Raw genomic sequence first — 14,418 nt, 5'->3', positions numbered from 1 at the left:
ACTTCATTGACTCTAGCTCCTCTACAACTGCTGTTGAAGCAACTGAGCATTTATTGAAGCGTTTCAATGATCTTAAAATTTCTCGTAGCACTGTTTACGATTTCATGAGAAGCGAATGCAACCTTTTGTTGAAAAAGCAGATTTCCATTCTGTTCAAAGAAACAATCCAACGAATATTGCAGAGCGGTGCGATTGGGTATGTAATTGGGAAAATACAGACATGAATTTCTTGACGAATTGTATGCTTCTCGGCAAGTCTGCTTTTGATATAAATATGAAACGTTCAAGGGCTTGGTCCAAAAAAGGCACACGTATTATTGTTACTAGGCCTACAACAAGAGTAAACACAATGTCTATATTGAGAATTACATCAGTTGCAGGCATGGTTACACTATATCAGTCTCTTAAAAATGACTCTAGATGAAATGGACAAGTATCTTATGAAAGGTCATTTTACGGTTATAGATAATGCGTCCATTTATGCACATGAAAACATAAAGAAGTATATTGAGTATCGAGGATACGAATGTGTGTATCTTCCTACTTACTTTCTGGAGCGTAACCCAACAGAACAGTTTTGGGCAGTGGCAAAGAGTAAGGTTAAGCACCATAGGTTTTTGCAAGAAGACACGTTATCAAAAAGGATTATGGAAGCATGCAAAAGTGTGGAGAAAGCTCACTTCAAAAGCTTCGTTTCGCATTCCTTCCATTGTTGGGATAAATGTCGAAACAAAATGCCCATATAATGGTCACTAACGACCTCATTCCACCAATAATGAAGGGATGATAATCAGATAAGTAATATGAATTTTTTTATTGTAAGTTAATTCCAAACTGGCACGTTAAAAAAGCAGACTATCATTTACTATTCAAAATGAAAAGAATATATGAAAGAAGGACAACATTTTGCAACGAGTGACGAGCGGCGAGCAGATGGTATAAATATCTGCTGGCAAAAGGAAGACAAGTAAATGAAGGGCAAAGATGTAGGAATAAAGATACAAAGGATGTATGAATCCAGTAGGAATACAATAATTATGCTCAGGCATTCTTAACCTTCTTTGTGCGACAGTGGGTTGGCGTGAATAAAGTGGTTTATAAGCACTATTCCAGTGCGTAGTCTTTACAATAAGAATAACCAATTAGAGTAATTTAATAATCATCCAGATCATTGTCGTAAATCAGGCACCGAAGCTTTAATCATTACCGTAACAAAACGGGTCATATCGTACCTTGATTTAACCCACATCAAATAGTATAAATAGAGCCCTCTTTTTCATTGTATTTTCCATTATCTCAATTCTCAGGAATAAACAAATTCTCGCAAATACTTGTTTACCCCCGTCTTTTGTCTTTCTATTCTTCAACCAACCTCAAGTTATCTCAGAGGATAGTACCATTGGCACGAAGATTTTTGCATTACTACATTATGGCCATGGCTGGTGTCACACTGTTCTTTTTGAATTCATTGCTTGATAACTCTAGCGCTCGATTTTTACCATATTTAATCAGAAGGTTGATCTTCCGTCCAAAACTGCTTTCGGAAGAGGTGCCAAACACCATGTCGTTATAAAGACGAATGTTCTTGGTATACTCGCTACACGTTTCTCCACTTAAAGTGGTACAGAGATAGAAAAAAGTGAAAATCTCTCTGTTTTGATACAGTGCTCTCTCCCTCTTTTTATTATTCACTTACTCGGCAAGCATCACATCAGTACCGCAGAACAACTCATCCAATATCATTACAACTCGGCGATAAACAGTGGCTTCAGAATCATCATCCTTGCAAGCATACAGATAACCAGATACGTGCTCCACGATCTTCAACATTCGATACATATTGGTATCTCTTTCCTTCCTTTCCAACAGAGGTTTTTTCAATGTATCGTTCACTATGAGCGTCGTATTCAGCTTTGTTATTGAAAAAAGCCATTAAATCGACAACTTATGAATTAGTTTCTTTATTAAGAAGAGCTCAATATTATTAAGTTTGTATGAGAGTTTACTTAGGTAGAGAATCTATGACAGCTATTTATGTTATTGTCGCCAATATGATTAATTATGCTTATGTTTATTTTCTTGTATTTCGATTTTCCTAGTTCACCGCTGCCTTTGGTACGTGACTTATAAATAAGTTGAATTTTACTTTTATGCCCCTACAAAAAAATATATGCTTATATTATTGTTGTTATACTAGTGGTTACTATAGTTATTAGGCCAACACTACATGCACCAGAAAAATTGTTAATAGCCATGTTAGAGGAACTGGAACCTGTAACCTACATTGACCATAAAGTCAAGAAATATGATTTATTGGTTGCACCAAAAGTCATCAGAACGTGATGGCATTACAAGTAAAGGACCAAATGTCATCATTAGTCCTCATACCAAAAAAAAAAAAGAAGTCTAAGAAGAATACCAACCCAATTTTTATCACCTTCAACCCGTAATATTATATTGAGTAGTTAATGTAGGAATTTACTATTGAAGTCGAGTTATGTTGAAATAGATCACCAAGTTGTATTTTGGTTAAACTGCAGCTGGAAATATGTACCAGATTGTTAGAAGAAATGGCTATGCTGCCGAAGCAAAGACTAAGGATGCTGTCATAGGCGCTTTATTCTCAGTAATATAATATAATAAAAAATTGTTTTATTGTTCTCTTTACATTTTTCTAATTTGGAGAATTGGTGGCAGGAATAGGTTCAAAAGAGTCTTTTATACCATAGGAGAGGGACAATCATATCCTTAGTCTTTGTTTCGGCAACATAACCATTTTCAAACACAAATCACTATATATGAATCAGAAAAAGGCAAAGTTCGCACACAAGTTGTACAATATGAAACTGGAATAATCACACGTCGCTGTCATTTAGCCACGATAAGGGTAACAAGAGCTTTGATCCTTATTTCCATTATAGGACTACTTTGCCCTGTATCACATTAACTTAATCCAGCGCTCTTTTATATGAACCAATTGAAAGTGAAATGTCTTTTATATGTCTTACAGGAGAGAAAAGGGGTACGCGACAAGATTATTTTTAAACATGGACTCCTAAAGTATCTTTTTCATGTCATGGATCATTCCCCTATTTTCTTTTTATCAACAACTACCCCTCTTTCTCTTTAAGTCATTATGGGTATTAGAATAAGAGCTGACTCTATTAAATAGTGCTTACATTTACATCTAGACAGCATTATGCTTATTGCACATATTTATTTATTAGAAAAGATAAAAGACCATACACCCGCACTTTTAAGGGGGATTGCTCTATAGCAAGGGGGAAGAACCAGAGGCTTTCCATAAACAAGAAAGCGAAAAAAAAGGGGAAAGTCTATTTCTACAAAGTTTCTACTTTACTACATCTTTCTTTTTTATTCTTTGTTTCATGTGTATCTAATCAAGAAATGCAATCTAGCATAATCGATTTAACAGATCTGATCAATGATTCAGTAACAGAGGATATTGTGGAGACCTTGCGTCAAAGATACTTACATGATTCGCCATACACATCCATTGGTCCCTCAATACTCGTTTCATTAAACCCATATAAAAGTATAAACAATGAAAATAATAAAGCTGCCTATCTATTAGAATATAAAGACACCCAAAGTGCCAAGCTAAATAAATGGCGAGAACCACATTTGTATCAGCTCATAAACCATACCTATTTGCACATGAGAAGGACCAGGGTTAGTCAATCAATACTGTTTAGGTAAATTGTGCTTGTGATCAGTTTAGCTCTTATTAATGATACTGTAGTGGAGAGTCTGGAAGTGGAAAGACCAAGGAGTTTCAAAGCTCTGTTGATTATCTTATTACTTTAAGCAGTCATCGTAAACCAAGCAAACTTCACCCGAGTATTCTTCATGCTCAAGCTATCATCCATGCTTTCACGCATGCGAAAGCAGCTATTCATGACGATTCATCAAGGTCTTGCTTATATTTTGAAATGCACTTTACAGAAAAAGGACGATTTACTGGTGCAAAGCTTTTGCCCTATGCTTTGGAGAAACACCGTGTTACCCATGCCGACCAGAACGAAAGAAACTTTCATATATTTTATTTTCTACTATCTGGTGCGTCTCATGAAGAGAGGTCACGACTAGAGTTGTCGGACTGGTCAAGTTATCAATACTTGTCAAGAACTGCAACATCCAGAGCTTCTTCTATTGATGATGCTCACGGCGAAATCGAGCTAAAGGCTGCTCTTAAGGCGATGATCCCGGAAAAACAAAGAATAGGACAAATTTATCAAGTCTTGGCTGCCATATTGCATCTTGGAAACATACAGTTTGCTGAAGATCCAAACAATGCTCAGGATGCAGCTATTATAAAAAATACGGATACATTGCATACAGTAGCAGATTTATTAGGCGTAGATCCGAATGCTATAGCAAACACACTTACTTACAAGAGTAAACTGATAAAAAGGGACATTACAACTCTATTCTTGAACCCCGAACAAGCCAGTCATCAAAGAGATAAATTAGCCGAATCACTCTATTGCTTGCTGTACACTTGGATTATTGAACAGCTAAATGACAAGCTAGCACCGAAAAACTCTCATTGCTTCATATCCTTGTTGGACATGCCTGGTTGGAGCTCTCAAACAGGGTACTCTGGATTTGATCAATTTACGTTTCATTATATTCAGGAGACGATGCATAACTACATGTTTTCAACCTTATTTGATCAGAGTTGCTATCAAGAGCAAGGTATTGGAGTACAGTTTGATAAACCAATATCCAATTCTATTATGGACATATACATACATCCTTCTAAGGGTCTCTGGAGCATCATGAATGCCCAAGCCTCCCGTCAACAGCAGCGATATGATGACGATCAGACAATAATTCACAACTTTATATCAGCCAATAAAATAGCATTAAACGACCAAACTCTTTCGTTAAAGAAAGAGGATACGGGCCTTCAAGTGTTTACTATCCAGCATTATTGGGGGCCCGTCACTTACAGCCCTTACAACTTTAGTGAAAGAAATCAAGACTACCTTCTAAACGACTTCATATCACTCTTCAAGGGCAATGCTTACAATCCTCCTTCCGCTAACGGTTTAGTAGCAAGTCTATTTGACGATTCAATAATTGGTCAGGACGATGGCACTAGAAGTAGAGTAAATTCACCTTATCAAGCCATTAAGTCTTTAAGATCACCAACCATCGCTACAGGAGAAAGCCATCAAGCAGCATCGTTGAACCAAGACCATAAACCAGCGGACGTGAAGTCTGCACTATCCGTTTCCTTACAACCTGATGCGCCAACAATTGGTCATATCTTAACCTCTGGTGTTTTTGATCTTACCAATGCCCTATCGCACACTCTATCTTGGTATGTCATTTGTATGCGGCCCAATGAACTATCTCTACCAAACTCTTGCGATATGAAAAAATTATCCTCTCAAGTCACATTGTTCAAGCTGCAAGCTTTGATAAAAAGAATGAAGGCAGGCTACCATACAATTTCATTTACGTTCGAGGAATTTTGGGAAAGATACTACATATCTCTACCGGTTACTGTAAATACAATGATAGATCCAGCCCTGTCAGCTAAAGAGAAATGCCGTTTTGTATTACAAGCCCTAGGATGGGATGAGACAATGATGGCAATTGGTGAGAGCAAAGTAAGTATGATATCTTAAGGCTGCAGCGATGTCTAATTTATTTTAAAGGTATTTCTTTCAAATAGTGCTTTTAGAGTGTTGGAAGATGACTTGAAAAGCCTTGAAAAAAATGAATCCAAAAAAGCAAAGTTATCATCAAAAGGTATAAAGTATAATAGACAATGTCTTCAATGGATATAATAGCCTAACTTTCGTGGTACATCACCAGGACAAAGGCCTTTTGATATGTACTCATTTAATGATGACCTTGCATCAACAGCTATGTCAGAAGATGATTATATGGAGGAAGCTGGGTTGCATGGCTACACTGGATCAGACCTAATGTCACAGGCTACTCTTGATAACCGAAATAATTATGCATTTGGTAACAACAGCACTCATGACATGAAGTCAGACACAGAAAAGAAGGCAAATATGCTTCCTGGTGCTGATCCTCAAAAGGAAGTAGACGATGAGCCAATGTCAAATATAAGAAAAAAATGGCTACTGTTTGTATGGCTTTTAACCTGGTGGGCACCCTCTCTCTTTCTTCACCATTGTGGAGGAATGAGTAGAAAAGATGTGAGACTAGCTTGGAGAGAAAAGGTGGCATTGTGTATTTTAATTTTCTTACTCTCGGCTGCTATGGTGGTGTTTATTGTGTTCTTTGGCCCTCTTATTTGCCCTCATCAAGACGTATACTCTGTCTCAGAGCTTCAAGCGAAATCAACTAAGGATAATGCTTACGTTGCTATTCGAGGTGAAGTCTTTGACTTGACAAAATTTGCTCCTCATCACTGGGCGTCAGAGGTGATTCCTGACAATGTCATATTTGAGTACGCCGGAAAGGACGCTACCAACCTATTTCCTGTTCAAGTCTCGGCCCTCTGTGATGGAATAACAGGGAGGATACCCGAAGAAATTGTCCTTGATTTCCAAACAAATTTGACAGACAAAAATGCTGCCTATCATGACTTTAGGTTCTTTACGAATGACTACCGCCCTGATTGGTATTTTGAACAAATGGTTTACCTCAGAAAGAACTATCGCCTTGGGTTTATGGGGTATGAACCATCAGATATTCTACGACAGGCAACAAACGTTGTGAGCGTTGGTGAAATCAATACGCATCGCAGCTGGGCTATTTTACATGGTGATGTATACGATCTGACTTATTATCTTATGGGTGGAAGAGCTCCACGTGCACCAGAAGGGCTGTCTCCTCCAGCAAATCTCGATCTCAACTTTATGGATAACAGTATTGTTGAGTTGTTCCGACAGCTCGCAGGAACTGATATATCAAAGCACTTTGATGCATTACCTATATCTAGCGAACTAAGAGCCCGTCAATTGGTCTGTCTACGAAATCTTTTCTTTGTTGGGAAACTAGATACCAGACGCTCGGTACAGTGCCTGTTTTCTGAATACTTTCTGTTAATTATAACAGGTAAGAAGCCAAAAATATACGTAGATACACCTAACACTCCATAGGTTTTCTTTGTGCTGTTATCGTTTTCAAATTTTTGGCCGCATTACAACTTGGGACATCTCGAGAGCCAGAAGATTATGATAAATTTATCATATGCCAGGTTCCTTGCTACACCGAAGGAGAAGAGTCCCTAAGAAAGACAATTGATTCCATTGCAGTACTAAAATATGATGACAAACGTAAACTGCTGTTTCTTGTTTGCGATGGTATGATTGTCGGTAGTGGCAACGATAGATCAACTCCACGTATTGTACTTGACATTCTCGGGGTTGATGCTAATGTTGATCCTGAACCACTCTCATTCCTTTCTCTCGGTGAAGGTGCTAAACAATACAACGCCGCAAAAATCTATTCTGGGCTTTATGAATGTTCTGGTCATGTGGTGCCTTATGTTGTTGTTGTAAAGGTTGGCGCTCCTAATGAAAGACAGAAGCCAGGAAATAGAGGAAAAAGAGATTCACAAATGGTGCTCATGCGGTTTCTTAACAAGGTGCACTTTGAATCCCCAATGACTCCAATGGAACTTGAAATATATCATCAAATCAAAAACGTTATTGGAGTCAACCCAAGCTTTTATGAATTCGTTCTAATGGTTGACGCAGATACAGAGGTCTTGCCTGATTCACTCAATAGGATGGTATCTTGCTTTGTACATGACGCAAAGGTCATAGGTCTCTGTGGAGAAACTAAACTAGCAAACGAAAAGGACAGCTGGGTTACTATGATTCAAGTCTATGAATACTATATCTCTCACTTCTTGTCCAAAGCTTTTGAATCGTTATTTGGTTCTGTTACTTGCTTACCAGGTTGTTTCTGTATGTATCGCGTACGTTCCCCTGGTAAAAACCAGCCACTGCTGGTTAGCAATCAAGTGATAGACGATTATGCTGAAAACAAGGTCAATACGCTTCACAAGAAGAATTTGCTGCACTTGGGTGAAGACCGTTATTTGACCACACTAATCTTGAAGCACTTTCCAACATATAAAACTAAGTTCACTGCTGATGCGGGCTGCTTAACGAATGCACCTGATAGATGGAGTGTGCTATTATCTCAAAGACGACGCTGGATCAATTCTACAATTCATAATTTGGGCGAACTTGTATTCTTACCTCAACTCTGTGGCTTCTGCTGTTTTTCCATGCGTTTTGTGGTCATCTTGGACTTGTTGAGTACTTTGGTCATGCCAGCAGTAGTTTGCTACCTTGGTTACCTGATTTATCAGTTAGCAACTAATGCAGACCAGGTTCCCTTGATTTCGTTGATTACTTTGTGTGGTGTTTATGGCTTGCAAGCAATCATTTTTATTCTGCGCAGAAAGGTAAGCTTTAATTATAATAGTTGTTGGCTCTAGACTAATGTAACTGTAGTGGGAACACATCGGATGGATGATAGTCTACATTCTGGCAATCCCGATCTTTTCCTTCTTCATTCCTATTTATTCTTTTTGGCACTTTGATGATTTCTCTTGGGGAAATACTCGTGTTGTTCTTGGGGAGGATGGTCAAAAGAAGGTACTGCCGGCAGACGAAGGTATATTCGATCCAAAAGCTATACCTCTTAAAAAATGGAGCGATCATGAAAATGAACTATGGGAGAACGGCTCGGTCGAGACCAAGGGAACCACTATAACTTCAACCTCACGTCGAACGGCAAACAATCCTTATGTCTCATCAGCGTCCTGCTTAGGATACCCAAGCATGAATCCTGGATATATTGCTCCTGTCGTAAATTACGCTCCAAGTATAAACCAGATTCCAGTAAGCGGGGCAGGTGCTATACCTGGGACATTCTATCAAAGCGATAATATAAGTTTGAGATACTCTCAGCAAAACCTGGCAGGAAGAGCACCGTCAGTAATGATGGGTGTTCCATCATTTAGCGCTCCTGGTCAGGCCAACTTTAATTTATCCACACCTTCAGTCTACAGTGTTGATGGTGGCTATCAAGCAGGATACCAAGGTATGGGTGTCAACCCTACAGTTGTAGGTGGAGAACACGATACCTCATATCCAACAGATGAAGAAATTAAAAGAGAAGTACAGAGAATTACAGCTACTGCAAATCTCATGACAATAACAAAAAAGCAAGTTCGCGAACAACTAAGCAGACGTTTTGGCATTAATATGTCTAATAGAAAGGAGTTTATAAATCAATGTATCGAAGACTGTTTAAAGAAGCATTAGCTTTATTTGTTATATCGAATAAAAATGATACCAAAAACTTTTTAATATGTACGAATCAAATAATTAACAGTTTATTGTTCTATGCAGCTAAACAAATGGAGCTGAGAGAGGATCGATAACCTTGCCTAACTTTGTGAGGACGCGAGGCTTCGTCATCTTTGAGAATGTTGCCGTAGTGTTCCATTCGTTACCAACAGGAGTAGTAAGAGATCTTTCATATTGTTCCAATGTCTTGAAGGGATATGGTACAGAAACAGCTTGGTATTTTTCGGCCTAAGAGTATAATATAAGTAACAGCCTGATAAAAACGAAATATATACACGTTACCTTTTTGTTGGCCTTTTCATTAATAATTACATGTGCCAATTTGGCATCTCTTCGCTTATCTGCTGCAATACCCTTTGTAATCTTGATAATCTTCTTTTTATTCTTTTTAGGTTTCACACCTGCTCCAGCCCAAGCACCCCAACCTGGAAGAGTCAGATCTTCGACCTTATCGCCATCTTCAGCAATTTCAGCCAGCTTTTCTTCTTCAAACTCCGCAACAACATCATCATCTGCAAATGCTCTTGCTACAAGCTCGCGTTGTTCAAAAGTAACACTCTTCTTAGGAGCTTTTAAGGATACATCATCATTATTCTTATGACTCTTGGGTTGTGCTTTCTGTACTGGTGCTTCTTTCACAGTACTGCTTGCTGCAATCTTCACTTTGGTTTTCTTTTCCTTTTTCTTGTTTTCTATCTTGTTTGTTTTATTATTCTGTTGCTTCTCAGTTGCTGTTTCAACAATCTTTATTTCTGTAATTGGGAAATCAGTGACAGGAGGTGTAACGTCCTCAGTATCAAATTGATCTTCCTCTCTTACTTCTTGTTCTGGTTCATCATTAGATTGCACTTGTTTGGCTTTGGCACCAAATGCCATACGGCCAGGATTATTTGATATCATTACAAAGTTATCCTCTTCTTTTTCTTTATCTTCATTGTCACTATCTGGAGCAAGCCATTCCTTTTCGAACTCATCAATTTCATTTTTAAGATTATCTGATTGACGTTTAGCGGCATCCTGCATAAATTTCATTGAAAGTATGCCTTTTTGTGGTTGGGTATCTTGTTCAATATCTTGTTTTAAGCTGTTAATCTCTTCTAAAATAGCTGCATCATCATGGTCATCACTATCATCTTCAGACTCTGACCCTTCAATTTTACGTCGAAGTTCTTCTCCACGACGTAATTGCTCCATAATAGCTTCGCGAGTGCCTTCGTCTTGAACACCACGAGCCAATGCACGCTTGGCCCATTTACTAGTATTCTTATGTTTCAGTGTCATTCTTTCTTCGGCTCTGCTTAATGCAGCCTTCATCTTGTCTTCATTTTCTTCTTCAAAATCAACTTCTGAAGTTTCCTGTACTTGAGAGGTGATCTTTTCCTTTTCCTTACGCTTTAATTTTCTATAGCTCTTGCTCTTAATTTTCTTCAAACGTTTGTTCTTGATTTCACTACGAAACATCAATTCACGCATCATACGAAGTTCTCTACGTCTTGCTTCCACTTCAGCAACAGTTAGCTTATTTAACTTTAAAGCCTCAAATGCTTCGAGTTCTTCATCTTTCATGCCAGCATCAGCAAGAGCTTGTTGCACTTGTTGTTCCAAAGTTGTTTCTGCCTTGAATTTACTTGCTAGTGCAGCACTTGTACGACCATCCTTTGGTGAAGAAGAGCTGTCCTGAAGTGGGAACGAAAGATGTTCTGCAGCACGAGTCATTTGAACCGTAGGTTGCCATTTAGAAATCTCTTCAGTTGTGTTAGCTAGAGCGGCTTGACGTTCCATACGGTCTTGTATACGTTTGGGTAATGGTGCATCCAAAGCTCGGCGAGTCAAGTGTTTTCCTTTTCCAACGAGTGTTTCAATACCTTCTTTCAATGAACCAAATGTCGACTCATCATTGACAGTGCTCATAAGATCATTTAGGCTGATTTTCTTATTTGATCCATCATGTCCACGGGTGTTTAAATTAAACTCATTCTCTTGGTATGCTTCATTTCTTTCCTTCAACTGACGTCTTTTAGTTTTAGAGTCGGGCATATCAGAATCATTACGTCTACGCTTTTTAGTCTCAAGTCCCTCAACAAAGTTAGCGAGTCCATCACTGTCACTAGCATCGTCATCTTCTTCGTCGTCACCGTCTATAATGTCATCAAATCCTTTAAATTCTTCTTCGTCTTCATCTTCGTAATCATCATCCTTGGCTCCATTATCCATATCATCCTCGTCTTCGTGATTACCGTCAAGCATTTGAGAAAGATCCACAAAGTCACCTTCATCTTCAATATCACTTTCATCTTCCGGGTCGGATTCATCTTCGTCCATGTTAATCTCATTATTGTCCTTGTTTGCTTTCTTCAAGTGTTTTTTCTCGGATGCCTACACATAAAAGGGTTATTATTCATGGCTTGTTTGATAATAACTGTATCATTATATTTACCTTTGTAGATCCCCGAAACTTGTAGCCTTCGAAACGCTCTTCATCCGACTCATCAAAGGCCTCGTCAGAATCAATTTCTTCATCGTCTTTTTCATCTATTTCGCCTGCATCATATTCCAGATTGTCAACTTCATCAAGATCATGTCCTTTTCGGCGATCTGACAGCTCTACAGCCTCATAAACATCAGACGCTACAAGTCCGTCAGATTTTGACTTTTTTGCCTTGTTTATAGGCTTTTTATGGTGAGTATTGGCTTTATTCTTTATTGGGCGAGCCATGAGTTGATTAGAAGAGGAGCACAGCAACTTGAAAAAATATACTTGTGCATTTAAGCAAAGTTACTGTTTAAAGAAAAGCAGTCCTACACATCCAATAAAACTTCGGAAAAGTCACAGTTTATTTCAGCCAATTAAAATAGAACCTGGTTCTCTTTAGAAGAAACGAGTTGTTATGCTCCATGCTTTTGGAAAAGCTTTCTCTTTTGCTGTTTGATATTGAATATGTGAATATAATGTACGATAATCTGTATCCAACATCAATCACTAGAAAAATGACTTGAGAATGGAGCCGTTGCTGAGGTTATTTTATAATCATGGTATTTCCCATGTTACTGGGAGTTACCATACATTAATTAAACCGTCCCCAAGCTTTCGAATACAATCATATACCTTTTACAAACAGATATACAATAGAATGCTTGCTATAATTTATTAAAAGCACGCAACAAGCTTTACCCATTTGTTGATCATCTTTCAGCAAAACAAGGCGATACCCTTTATTTAATGCAATAGAGGCTTATAAGCCTTTTCAAATGTACACCATAGTCAATGGAACGTTATTATATATATTATATTTTGGCTAGTAGTTTGTTATTCATGTTGTATTTTAAGACTAATGTTATCAATGCTGAAAGAATGAATGCAAGTCCTGTAAATAATTCTTGTGAGAGAAACGAATTTTTGTTGGTAGCTGTTTGTATTGCACCAGCTAAAGAAGGACCAAATCTTGCTGCTGTCATGAAAAAAAGATATAAACATACTCCAGATGGATACCTCTCTATTCCAGTGATTGATACGGTGATAGGCGCCACTATAAACTATAATAAGTAAATATATTAAAAAAAGCAGTTGTAATATAATCTTTACACAATGAGAATACGGATCCACTCATGAACCCATAGACGAGGATAAAGATCAGCAAGGTAGCAAATGAATTCGCCAACAGCCATATGATTAATGAACTTAGCCCACAAGCGAATAGGAAAAGCATATTGATATTGATGACACCAACATGATCTCCAAGATACCTAGCATCGCGTTAATACTGTTTCTTATCGAAGCAATAGATTAGTTACCCTGACATAATTCTGCCAATGACATTTACAGCAGAAAAGGCAGCGACAAGAATAGACCCCTGAGAAGGTCGTAATCCGATTTTGGTGGCATGCGAAGGAAGATAGAATGCAGGTATGAAGTACCCCAGCATGCTCAGGTTGCCAGAGATACACCAGATAATAAAGTTTACATCTTTACATACACTTGTATCAACCATTTCTTTTAAACTTTTCTTTTTAGTTTTAGGCATATGTGGGCTTTCTTTTAGCAACAGAGTGGACGTTAAACTAATGACAAATGTAATAATGCCTAAGATTCGATAGCACCTGTATATGAAAGAGTTAATCGATTTCCCCTCTTTTATTGTTTATTTATTTACCAAGCGCCCCCGAGGGATTCGTTTAGATGCGTCATAATAAAAGGCATGATCAATCCACCAAGGCCAGATCCGCTGACCATTATGCCCATAGCAAATCCGCGCCTTCGAACGAACCACTGAGGAGAGATTGACATAGAAACCTTTGCATACAAGGGATCAGCACATATTAGTGACTCTTTTTTTTCAATACTTACTATATACAAAAGTGCGGCACCAATACCGTGCATAATACTTTGTGTTATATACAATTGCCAGACCTAAGTATGGATCAGTACTTGAAGAGAGTGAGAGCATCAAACTGCTTGTTATTACCTGCTGAGCAAAACTTGCCAATACTAAGCCAGCTGTTAGACATATGGTTGCGATAAAGAGTACCCATCTTGTGCCGATCAGTGACATAAGAACCGGAGTTATCGGCCCCATTAAACCAAAAAAAGACATACCTAATGTGCCAACAAAACTTAGCGCAGTGACATCTACTGAGCCTTTAAATATCTGTCTATCATAATAATCTTGCATGATTCCTAGGTAGAATATGTGTTATTGATAAGGTAAGAAAAAAAAAAATAGGCCTACCCCTACATATTCAGAAAGAGTATTAGTGAACAAAAGAATTTATACAATCTGCCTGTGTTTACCAGCTTGATAGAGTACACATGCTAATGACTTGAGCCAAGAACCCGCTAAACAAAATAACCCATCGGTATGGGTCTTCCTCTGTATCATACTGATCATTTTTAACAATGGTTTTTTCGGATATGTAACCAGAATCTGCCATTATGCGTGAACGAAACAGATTATCTAGTTGCAATGTACAAGTTATAGTGCGGTCGTCCACAAGTACATATATGTGTATGTACTCACCTTGAGATTTTATATTGTATTTTTCTAATTGAATTGTACTTGAATCGCTAGTAAGTTGACTA

At 38.0% G+C, this 14,418-nt stretch overlaps 3 protein-coding genes across 3 annotated transcripts; 1 reads left to right on the top strand and 2 right to left on the bottom strand.

Moving 5' to 3' along the window:
* Window positions 1–3,408: 3,408 nt before the first annotated feature.
* Window positions 3,409–9,296, top strand: RHIMIDRAFT_241339 (uncharacterized protein; the record flags this gene model as incomplete). Its single annotated transcript, XM_023609563.1, has 6 exons — window positions 3,409–3,716; window positions 3,764–5,642; window positions 5,691–5,784; window positions 5,851–7,068; window positions 7,113–8,431; window positions 8,481–9,296. 6 exons carry the CDS (start codon window positions 3,409–3,411, stop codon window positions 9,294–9,296), a joined length of 5,634 nt encoding a protein of 1,877 aa, XP_023462539.1.
* Window positions 9,297–9,548: 252 nt separating this feature from the next.
* RHIMIDRAFT_267844 (small-subunit processome) lies at window positions 9,549–12,071 on the bottom strand. Its single transcript, XM_023612029.1, has one exon. It carries the CDS (start codon window positions 11,661–11,663, stop codon window positions 9,570–9,572), a length of 2,094 nt encoding a protein of 697 aa, XP_023462538.1. The 5' UTR covers window positions 11,664–12,071; the 3' UTR covers window positions 9,549–9,569.
* Window positions 12,072–12,294: 223 nt separating this feature from the next.
* On the bottom strand, window positions 12,295–14,129 carry RHIMIDRAFT_219372 (MFS general substrate transporter). Its single transcript, XM_023607378.1, has 6 exons — window positions 13,805–14,129; window positions 13,687–13,749; window positions 13,493–13,632; window positions 13,134–13,439; window positions 12,925–13,085; window positions 12,295–12,868 (listed from the first exon to the last, which is right to left on the bottom strand). The coding sequence occupies exons 1-6, from the start codon at window positions 14,009–14,011 to the stop codon at window positions 12,627–12,629; spliced, it is 1,119 nt and encodes a 372-aa protein (XP_023462537.1). The 5' UTR covers window positions 14,012–14,129; the 3' UTR covers window positions 12,295–12,626.
* Between the last annotated feature and the right edge of the window lie 289 nt (window positions 14,130–14,418).

This window comes from Rhizopus microsporus (genome assembly GCF_002708625.1).
Source record: "Rhizopus microsporus ATCC 52813 unplaced genomic scaffold scaffold_21, whole genome shotgun sequence".
Taxonomy (NCBI): domain Eukaryota; kingdom Fungi; phylum Mucoromycota; class Mucoromycetes; order Mucorales; family Rhizopodaceae; genus Rhizopus; species Rhizopus microsporus.
This window is presented reverse-complemented; position numbering and strand designations above follow the sequence as displayed.